Source organism: Dermacentor albipictus, chromosome 3, assembly GCF_038994185.2.
Source record: "Dermacentor albipictus isolate Rhodes 1998 colony chromosome 3, USDA_Dalb.pri_finalv2, whole genome shotgun sequence".
NCBI lineage: Eukaryota > Metazoa > Arthropoda > Arachnida > Ixodida > Ixodidae > Dermacentor > Dermacentor albipictus.
Window position 1 is genome coordinate 82911858 of NC_091823.1, and position 11900 is coordinate 82923757.

General features: G+C 44.5%; 1 protein-coding gene across 1 annotated transcript in view; it reads left to right on the plus strand.

Moving 5' to 3' along the window:
- Window positions 1-7190, plus strand: part of LOC135898905 (allatostatins-like) — a 143132-nt gene extending 135942 nt beyond the window's left edge. The window contains exon 2 of the mRNA XM_065428125.2: window positions 4605-7190. Within this exon, the coding sequence (XP_065284197.2) occupies window positions 4605-5202 (598 nt within the window). The 3' untranslated portion in view covers window positions 5203-7190. The remainder of the gene's footprint in view (window positions 1-4604) is intronic.
- The last annotated feature ends 4710 nt before the right edge of the window (window positions 7191-11900 follow it).

The following is an 11900-nucleotide window of genomic DNA, read 5'->3' on the forward strand; positions in this document are numbered from 1 at the left end:
TTGCGACCTCGTGCCTAGCGGTGCTAAAGGCATAACTACGGGGCTCCCATGGAGGGTACCCATTCACGTGTATATAAGATAGATCTATCACAGCATGGCAACGAACGCCGTGTCCCGAAGGTACGAATGAACGGATGAGACGGAGAAATTTCTCCGTCTCAAGGTTAACCTTGAGTTGTAAACAAGGTTAACCTTGTTTACAACTAGTAATAACTGTCGCACTAATATAATTAAGAATAAAGAGAGACAGTGTAACTTGTGAAAGTTGTCACTCATTAGGAAAAGCACCTATCTATAGACACCCGTTAAAGCTACTCAATCGGACTGTGCGGTAGGCCTTCTACGCAGAGAAACGTATTTCTTGCCTCGCGCATCATTTCTTTCGCGTACCGTGATTAAGGTGCATTTCAACTCAGCACCACGAAACAGCGGCACGTTGCAATGGGTGACCAGCTCGTTAAAGCCCACGGACTTATCTACAGTAGGTGCCCATGCATGAGCAGCCATCAGAGCGTAGGTGTTCAATGTGTGTGGTGATTACTGTGGAGCAAGCTCTGGCACAACTGTCGCGGAGAAGATATGGAGAAAACTGGGCAGGCCATCATAAACTAACCCACAGTGTCGAAACAACCACCTGAAGCACTAGGGGGCGTCATAAAAACCGCAGATGAGAACGGGCGTGGCCAAGATGGCGAGGGGTTAATTATCCTTCAAATGTCATTACTCTTCCCCCTCCACCCCCCGGCTCACCAAAAGAACGCCTTCTTCTACGGCCAAAGTAATAAAGCCCTATTTATGTGCTTGCATGTATAGATGTGTTCGGGAGAAGGGGGCTCTGTGTGATGGATGAGTGCGTGCGTTCATGTCTGTGAACGGCAAAACAATGCAATGGTCCGGTCACTGTCCAGAATTTATCGATATTTTTCGTTTCACTCAAGATACACCACTGAAGATGACACAGCCCTTCACGTTTTTGAGGTGGCCGGACGCTGAAACAGACGCGCTTTGTACGCGCTAAGTGTTCTGCAAAATGAATGCTTCGCCACCGCGCATAATTCACTGGAAACTGCTTATCGGACAGCTTATTCATTAGGAAGCCCTTATGCGCAGGCGTCTTAAGCGCGCGGGCTTGAAGGACGCTAGACTGCCTCCGCGTGCTCGAAAACCTTCGCAGCGCAAGGGAAGCGAGATAAGAAAGTTGGCAAGGAGCGCTTATTAGGGATCGCTTCGCTCACCCGCCGAGTGCGTGCTTTCTAAACAGTTGAATATCAGCTTTAACGATCTTTTTATTCTCCGCCGCACTGATATCAAAATGGCGCATGACATTATATAAGGTGCCTGTCTTTATCGCTACAGAATGAGTAGCAATCAGTAATAATAAAAGATATAAAATACAGCACTAAAAAAGAGAGCCTTTATACATGTTCCTTGTGATAGTAAAATTTGTAGGAAAGTTTGTAGCATGCGCACTTTAATGGACATCGGCCATAAACAGTAGAGCGCGAAAGGAAGCAGCAGAAGAGGTGCATGGGCTCGTCTACTTTGCCCTTGGGAAAATGAATATACCGCAGCATACTTACTGCGACTGACGTTCAATTAGTTTGCAGGGTCTCATCTCAAAAATGGGAACAGTGGGTTGTGACTGAAGCCGTACTCGAGGGGACTGGAATATCTTTTACCCTCTGGTGCTCTTTAATGTGCTCCGAAAACAGGGTATGCTAGCGTTCTTACATCTAGTGGTCTTTTTTAACCGATCGCCGCGACAGACAATGGAACCCGATACCTTATGTTCAGTAGCACAATGATATAGCCGCTGAGCCTCCGCGACTGGTCCCTGACTTCAATCACCTTTCCTTGCCTCCTTCTAGACTCATCCGTTTGAACATACAAAGGACATTGATTGCACAGGCAAAATTCGCAGGCAGATCTCTTTGAGTAAGTCTTCCGGAGACTTTCAGATAGGTACCTTTCACAAAGTGTGCGGGCATTCATCGAAATAATGTCGACAAGCTATGTAGCATGTGCTCATATGAGCCCGCAAGCTATATACACCTAATTGTACATACACTTTATAGTACACTCGTATAGCCCTTTATAAAAAAAAACTGCTGAAATGTATTTGTAAACATGCTCTTCCATATTACCGGATAAAAAAGACGTGGAGATAACAAGGAGAAAGTGCACGTGGTAAAACGCTATCAAGACGCAAGCGCAGAGGAACGCACGATGTCTTAGACAGTCATTCAGGCTAGTCGACTGTACGTGTAAGTTGTGCGCGACAACACTGTTGGATAGCAACGAGAAGAGGTCGTTGGCAGACAACTCATTTATACTAATCAAACATCACGAATTGCTGAAGCTCCTGCACTCTTCAATGTATCCATCGCCGGTGACCTCAGGACGTTACATACAAGCACCTGAATTATTGTATAGCGTCCAGAAAGGCACGCTCCTCACCTTGTCGTGATTTAAAAAGCCAAATATCTCACGTGCAACGTGTGCTTATTGGCCAAATAAGTTTTTCTGTATGCTATGGTTGCAGCACGGTCATCAGTTAAGCATTAAATCAGTGCAAAAGAGTACGCATTTGGGCTGGTTGGTTCATGATTACGAGCAATAAAAACAGCGCTAAACGACGGGACGAGTGAAGGGACATAGACAACTTTTGGGCTGGTTGGTTCATGATTACGTTGTCTGTGTCCCTTCACTCGTCCCGTCGTTTAGCGCTGTTTTTATTGCTCGTAATTAAATCAGTATCCTTGTACAAATTTTTATTATTCATGTCTTTCGGCCACGTACCCTCCAAAGAAAGGCGCTGTCTCACGGACTCGTAGCGAGTGACCTAATACAATCTTCTTTAACTCGCGGAAACTCAACAACTTGTGCTCATGTTCGCTTAGTATGGCCATCTTTTCTGTCAGGCTTAAATAAATCACAACCATCTGAAGGGCTATGTGGCTCTGTGCCTTAGGAATTTGTTTCAATAAATTCTACCATTGTCGGCTCATGCATGGCTTTGAATTACGATCTCGATGGTAACGGAGGCGCGACGTTGCGCAGAGAGTAGAAAGACTCTTAGCTGATGTTCCGTTTTTCCGTTTTGCCGCATGTGCCAAAGTCGTTATCCTTATGATAAAGTTTTATTTTCTAGTTAAGATATCGTGTTCGTTAATACGCAGTATGCCGCATAGTGCTGCCCTCTCGATATGCTCCATCGCGTGTAACTTAATGGCTTCGACAAAGCGACTCCTTCCGCACGCAAATTTGCATTGACGTGACCATTACGATACGAATTTCTGGGAAAGGTCATCGCCTTTGTGTTGGACTGGTTGGCCCTCGTCGAAGGAGGGACGAAAATTCAAAGCGCGAAGAGCACTGAAAATGCTGATGACGGTCTGAGAGCACGAACGCATTGGAGTTTCCGGATGCGAGATAAAAGGGGAGCACAGACAATAGCACGGTGCCTTGCATATTCAACATGTACGTTTCCGCAAACGAACGAAGGCACGGAAAAATATCGCAATAATTCAGCGTTGGCGACCAGACGAGCAATTCAACTACGGGCTGATTATTCTTAAGTTTTACGCAGTTTTTTTTTTGAAATCGCCTGTCGAAGAAAATATAATTCCCAGTCCTTGAGCTCGATTAGTCAGAGAGGCGGACATTACTTCCACGAGAAATCGAAACACAAATTCAACTAATTAACAAAATTCACTAATTAATGTGTTATTACAAACTTGTGGTATAGCCGCATATGGTAATTTAGAAGGCATTGTTTGCAAGACATATATACTTGGAATGAATTTAGAGAAAGACACTAGCTTGGAGATATGCGCCATCAAACTCTTCGTAAAAATGCACTGTTGTTCCACTTACTTTTTCAACAAAACGTTCTTCTATGCATTGAAGCACAGAAGTATACTAGAACCTCCGTGTATTTCGTCCGACACTTTGGGAAATAATATCTCGAAACTGGTCTAATCCTCGAATTTCTTATCAGGTGGATACGTCTTGCAAGCTCACCAGCTGTAATTGATAAATTTCACTATGACCCATAAAGTGATTACTAGATTAAGAAGTTATTTAGTGAATCTATTTTTAATTTCTTGAATATGTGTTGATTTTTAGTGCTAGCAATGTCCACCTCTTCGAATAATAGAGCTCAAGGATGACATCTAGGCTATCTGCCACAGCTGGTTTCCAATATTTCCGTAAAACTTAAACATGATCACCCCATATGATAGACAAATACATTTTAATTACGCATACCGTAGCCCATTAATTAGTATACTGACAGTCAAAGGATAGAATGAGCTAACGCAGGGCCTGAGTAAGTGGTGGTCACTGGGACGTGGGATTTCGCAACAGCGACCTCAAACACGCGGATGGAGATTTCTACAAAATTAAACAAAATAAGTACTCCCCGTTTCACATCCACCCCTCAGGTATAGATTCTGATTAATTCCGGCCAGCCCGATCCAGACAACCATGCACACTGCGGCTCTAAGGTCTCGATGTCCTCGAGGCATCGAGAAATGAAACGCGCTTTTCCTTGCGTCTCGAACGAGTGTGTAATTCGGTGTCGTTTGCGCCGCTCCACGCAGGAGGTTTGCCTGCAGCCCGTTGCAGTTGCCGAGACCCGCCCTGGCCGCCAGCCTGACGCTGTGGCTGCTCCTGCTGCTCGCGGCCAGCGAGCACTGCCGCGCCGACGAGGCGCCCATGGGCGCCGTCTCCTCAAGCGGCGGCGGCGGCGGCGTGCTACCCCTGCCGCAACACCACTCGAGCGACAAACGCGCGGCTCCGCGGCCGCTGTACGGCTTCGGCCTCGGCAAGCGATCCCCGTTGCTGCTGATGGCCGACGAGTCGCCAGTGGGCGCGGACATCGACGAAGACGAGGACGACGATGCGATGGCCGAGGCTGCGGCTGCGTCCAGGACCGGAGGCTATCTCGAGAAGCGCGGCCCCCGCGAGCCGCTGCGCTACGGGTTTGGCCTGGGAAAGCGCAGGAGCGGACAGGAGCGCGAGTACGCGCCCTTCGACCAGGAGAAGCGGGAGCGGCATCGCTTCAGCTTCGGACTCGGCAAGCGGGACAAGAAGTCCAAGTTGGAAGACTTCATGAAGCGCAGGTACAACTTCGGCCTGGGCAAGCGCGGCATCTACGGCGACGCCGACGCGGGCGAGCGCTGGAAGAGGAGCTTTTGAGCAAACGGCGCGCACGCGCCAGCGCACCCACCCCACTCCCCCTGCCCACCGACACTCGGCATCCGCCTCCTTCTCCGCGTGGCCACGGGGAGGCAACAACAAAAAAGAATCAACCGCTGGGAGGAAGAAACGGGCAAAGCACGCGACATGCCTCGTTGTTCTGCCCTGTTCCTTCCACGAATGAAGTTCCCCAACCGTCCCGTTGCCCTCCTTTCCTCCTTGCTCCTCCTCCCGTTCGCAAACCACGCGTCGGCCGGCGGGCCTTGTTAGGCCTGCCTAAGCCTAACTGGTAAGCCTAACTGGCAAGCCTAAATGACAAGCGCAACCCGTTTGCTTGTTGAGGCGATATTGTTGAAAATAGCATAAAAAATGTTAAAGACGAATGCTAACGACGAAAAGTACTCAAGAAGCGTTAGTCTGGGGCTCGACCATCTCCAGCGAGCTTCGTCGACCCTGTGAACCTGTGCAGACGTCTCCCCTCTTCTTGTTCTCACTCTGAGTACCAGCTCTTAAGAGTCATGGACTTTTGTTCGTTGGAGTCCGTTCTGCCTTGTTGTGCAGTAGTTTCGATGCAAATACGAGAACGTGGCATGCGCAGCGACGTTATAGTGACAGAGTCACACGTCCTCGTTGCTATAGATCGATGTGTACTGCTCACAGCCCGCTATAGGCTGTGGACGATGTTGCCGTGTTGGCGAATCAATAAACCATGACATCAACATCGAGAAAACAGAGGAACACCAGTTTTTGGGAGTCAGTGTGTGTGTGTCAGTGTGTAATAAAAGATGCTCAAAGCCAAAATTCATTTTTGGTAAGAACTATATTGAAAAGGTCATCACACTGCGATAGGACTGATGGCAGGCGTGTTGCCGAAAGTTACTGAGAGTAATCGGGTAATATTGGCTTCACTAACCAGTAGTAATACCTAGTTTTGCGCTTACCAAGGTAGCAAAAAAAAAAGGAACGCAACAGAGACTTATATAGCCCGAGCCACACAAAGCGTTCATGCCTTGATTGAATAAAACAGTATAAGCAAAACGTATAGTCTTCTCTTCAAAAGCCGGTGGCAATACGATTTGAATGGTCATCGCCGAATGGTGCCACAATGTATTTTTGTGAAGCGTTGTAGACTCTGTTTTTGTCAGATGAGACAGATGTAAGTTAACAAAGAAATGCAAGAATGTACGTCGTTCGCCCTCTGTTGATCCGGTTCACCGGAATCTGGCGGCTAAATCGCGCTAGGGCATTACTTATCGAAACTCAAATCATCCATGAATATATGAAGAAACTTAAGTAGAAGCAACTCCTAGGTAACCATTCACACTACTAAGTACAAGTGTCCTGTTAATCAGTCTTAAAAGAGAAAAATTCGACTACAAACTAGTGGTACGTATATTTATTATGGCGAATAAAGCAGGAATAGCGGTACTCCCTTCCAACGTGGCAAGGCTGTGTAGTTGAAGGGAATAGCTCAGAAAGATCATGGGGCAAGCCTGAGCAAACTATCATTACTCTGTAATAGCGATGAGCCAATAACCATGATTTGTTATAAATACGTTAGGAAATTATGTGTATGTAATGGAGTAGAATTGGTCAGTCTTCACACAGTGACCGTGGCACCTAGCAGTACACTTGTGCAAAATATAACTTAAGTCGAACTAGTAAAAATAAGCCCACTTCTAAGTCCTAATGAAAGAAGCAGTAACTATACGATGGAACAAGTCGAAGCCTAGAATGTGTAGCGGATGTTGACAGACTAAACTGACGGAATTCAAATCATATGTGAGCATGACAGCCCATCTTCTTTTTCATCTTAGAAAAGTCGAATTCTGGTGCTTCAATCCTAGAGACAGAACTATCGCCCTTGCTGAGTAATAATGTTTAACAAGATATAAATGACGTTCATTATGTCAATATTCTGTACGCGGAGTTTCGTCTGAATGTAAATAAATGTTTGCGGCAAGTCAAAATAAACTGGTGGCACTGCAGCAGCGTGAAATCATTGTATGTGTTGCATCAGCTTCAGGTGTAGCGCGATGACGCAGAGTTCGAGCTGGAATTAAGATAAAGAAACAGCTGCTCTTACTTTGCGTGTATTCATTCACTCGTTTGCTTGTGGCAACTTTAGCTCGAGTGCAATCATGACTTCATGAGACAACAATAAAGGTACGTTAGAACCATGTCTGCAATGAAAGAGGGGGAATATAACGGAAGAGTCATATTGAAAGAATGGCGAATAATACTGCTTCCACAAAACCATTCACGCAGAAACCGACTGAAATACAAAGCAGCCTAGTAATATTACAGCACCCGATGAAGAAACTTGATACGATTACACAAGGCTCTAAGATCTAAAACTGAGGTGTTAGTTGCTAAGCTAGAAGAAATTGGCATTTGCACATTGCTGCGCAGGTTCTAGATATAGTGGGATTCTTCCGGATTCTTTCACAATCTGTCAAAACATATGGACAGTGCGATGTTCATACACGCAAGGATAATTTACACTTTGCCGAAAGTGAAAAATCATGTCTGCCGCCAAGTAAAGCGATAGTGAAATGAACTCAGCTTACTATCTGATTTTGCTGTGCACAAAACAAATTCGGGACTAGTAAGGTTGTGGGACAGGAACGGTTACTCCTTTTCACTTCATTATTAACTCCAACATACATACATACATACATACATACATACATACATACATACATACATACATACATACATACATACATACATACATACATACATACATACATACATACATACATACATACATACATACATACATACATACATACATACATACATACATACATACATACATACATACATACATACATACATACATACATACATACATACATACATACATACATACATACATACATACATACATACATACATACATACATACATACATACATACATACATACATACATACATACATACATACATACATACATACATACATACATACATACATACATACATCTACAAGTGCAGACATACGTAGTTGCATAGAAGCATCGGACTAAATCGCCGCTTCTGTATCAAGGGAAGCACGTCTGCTATACGAAATAAGTACAAACGGTAAATAGAAGCTCAAGCGGAATGTGAAGCATCAAGACCACCTTACTTCAATACTTCACTTTATATATGAACGACGTATCAACAACAGGTAAGTTGCCTCTTTCCGACTGAAATTGTGTAAACTAAAACGTACAAGCATGTGCCACAGGAGGTAATATGCTGAAATGACTCTTTCAGGCTGGTTTGAAGGGTCACGTTGGTGATCCTAGCACTAAAGGAGGCATCGCTATGAAACTACTTTCACTGATTCTTTCCATGAGACCAGTGACGTGGGCCAGACGTCATTTACGAAGCACGTGGACGCTTTGCTCTGTACCAAATCAACCGTCTCAGAAAACTAGACGGACGAACCAATCGCGTTTATATAATAACTAACTGTGGGTCAGTAGCACTGGCGAAATGGTAGACAGAAGCTGCCCAGTGTCAAAGGACAGGGAAACACTTGTTATGAAACGGCCGTGCCCTGTTGTCGGACGGCGCTAAAGAGACGACATGACTGTTCACGAAGCAGGCAAATTGCTGCTCACGTAACTACGCCTGGAACAAATTGGCCTTTGCCTGCTACGTCTATGGCTTTGTTCCTTCATGGAAACATTTTTGTCTTCTTGTTATTGCCTTTGTGTAAGCTTCTCTGTCTCTGAGTCCGGAAAACGCATCGTTCCTTTCTTGAGAGGATTGCTTTTTTCTTCTCTGGAGATAGCCACTTGGTGAGATTACTCGGCAGTGTTTCCCAGTGATATCAAGAAAATAAATAAGCAAATAAAGAACGAAATCATCTCTGTTTTCGGTATCGGCCCCGTGTACTGCCTTTGACCGTGGCCCATCATCGAATTGTATGCTTAAACGAATAAGCAGACCCAATCACGGATAACTTTCTGGAAGATAACTGTAGTGACATTAGATTCGCAATAATGTAACGACTCTGTGCCAGTGCCACTCCTTTTCATTCTTCCTCAGTGGTCAGAGCTGCACTCGAACCTCATTGTAGACGGGGCCAGTCAGGCGTAAACAGTGGATGACATTAGTAGCCCGGAATCGAGTGGAAGGAATCTCCGCATTAACTGGTCTAGCTTTGCAGAAATATGCACGCTGCTAGTGCTTTACGCATAACATGCACGTATAGAATAATCCAGAGCTTCATAAGACGGAGTGACGTCGACTCATGTACAGGCAAGGGAAGTGTAGCACGTTTACTTGAAACCGTCGCTGAAGGGTGATATCTTTGCGTTTCGGCTATATCACCACAAAATTCCCGATAATGGTCAAAGTTTGCGACATAGTACGCATAGCACCATAAATCTTTGGTAAATACTGATCTTCTTTATTGGCGTATGGAGTCGAAATAATCATATCTTTCTTTAGTTTTATTCCACCCAGACATCGATGTAAGCAATGAAGAGTTTCAACTAAAAATGAAACCTACGCAAGGCACACACTTATTAGAAGCCCAGCAGGGAGTAGACGCCTTGTCGCCTTGCCCATGCACGAATGAAGATGTAATATACTCCATTCAGGTGGATCTTTAATAAATTCCATCTTTCACAATAGTTTTTAAGGTGTTCCTATAGGAGGGAACATTCATTTCCTGGGGAGGTATTCTAAGTGTTCAAATTGATGTGAATATTCTATCATTTCTTCAAAGAGCTTTTAAATGTTAAAGGTAGAATGAATAGAGCTCCATTTAATGTGAGGAGTGGAGTAAATAAGCTAAGTAAATAAAGCTCCAAGAGACTTTCTGAGGATCCTGCTACTTCATTTATGTTGTTTTTTCCCTGCAATGCTATGAAAGCACAGCTTCCCCGCCAGCCGGTCGAGGACATCTATTGACAGATGAAGCACTGTAGGTGTAACATTTTATGCAAATTAACAACTTCTACAATAAATATAATTAGTTTTGATAACTGCCCTGGAAGGTATTGTATAGATAGAGTATTGTAAGCTTACTTAAATGCCTATCTAATTAACCGCATGCGCCAGAAATGTTTTTTTTTACGGTGAACATAAGTTGAAACGTTTGCTCAACACAATTTAACGCGCTCCTTGGCGCTTTCACAGTCACGCGAACATGTGATATTGAGATGATTAAACATTGCGTGACAAATTTCATTCTGAGCAGGTTAAGCGACTGGAAAGCTTGACAGGAGCATATTCTCGTTCATCTATTTGTTATAACCGTTTCAATGTATGTTACGGTTGAGTGGAAAGAATAAACCCAATGGTTGTTCAGATATATCTGTATGAAGCGTATGTTACGATCTATAGACATTACGATATCACCTTACAAATACAAAGTGCACAGTGAATCACAACATTCCAGGAAATAATTTCTGGAAAGTAAGAACATGTTTTTTTTGTAAATTATATATATATAAGGTTAAGCAAATGTATAAAGTATGCAACTTTTACGGTCGACATTGACCAAAAAGTATAAAAAGTAATAATAAATGCCGCATATTTATCGAGCAGGCACGCACGGAAACAACGCTATGCCGATGCACAGCTAGTAGAGCGCAGTATGATCTGAGACATGATGTGCGTGTGTTCGAAAGGGCCCCGGAACTGCACGGCGCCGCCGACATACGAATATTTGGAGAACTAAACGCCGTTCCAATTACTGGCATTTATTACACCAATTTCTCGTATGCGGGCACTCCCGTCCAGTTTGTAGGCCCTAGTGAAGTCGCGCACCATGTTGCAGCTCTTACTGCACGCATCTGTACTCATAAGACGTTGCGCTGACTACATTAAGTTACATTCCGATACGTTACCAACATTAACAACTTTTTTTTAACTCAAATTAACCGTACTAAAGTTTGCCTCCCCTTTGTTTCGTCTTTGCTCAAGGCGACATTGTCAACTTCATTGGGCGGGTGTCCTGCCTCCACCTTTTCACCATCGGCATTGTCTCTTCTTTATTCCACAGAGACGGGTCGTCGAAGGCGTTTTGTGTTTGAAGATAACGACAGATTATGCGCCAAAAGCGTGGCAGTTTGGTCGAGTTGATATATGTCATGACTTTTTAAGGCTTGTAGCGCAACTAAGAATGAGCAAAAAGGAATGTGGAAGGGGTAACGAATAGGAACGGAGAACAGAGTGAGCGCTCAGATTAACCGTACTAAAGTTTCCCTCCCCTTTGTTTCGTCCTTCCTCAAGCCGACATAGTCAGCTTCATTGGGCGGAAGCCTTGCCTCACTCTGTTTTCTCCGTTCCTTTTCAGTACCCCTTCCACCTTCCTTTTTGCTCATACTGAGCTGCGCTACAAGCCTAAAAAAGCTTATGCGCCATACCGTACATGCGGTTACGTAAATATTAACATTGGATCTGAGGTGAATTTGCGAAGCACCACACTCCTGTCCGGGACACCCTTGGCAGGTCGAGAGCTCTGTTTTAATACCTCGGTTGCTCCTCCAAAACAGCCTCATATAACAAGTCGCACCAAGTCAGGGACTTGATCGGGTGAACTGCGATTTCCTATGTGCAGATTAGTGCCTCTCGCTTCACGTCGCCTAAAGCATTACATAAAAGAAAAGAGGAACAGGAAAGACGCCTGCCTAAAAGGAGACCTCATCGCCCAATGCCGTTCTCAGTATACCTTTTGAGACAAAGATAC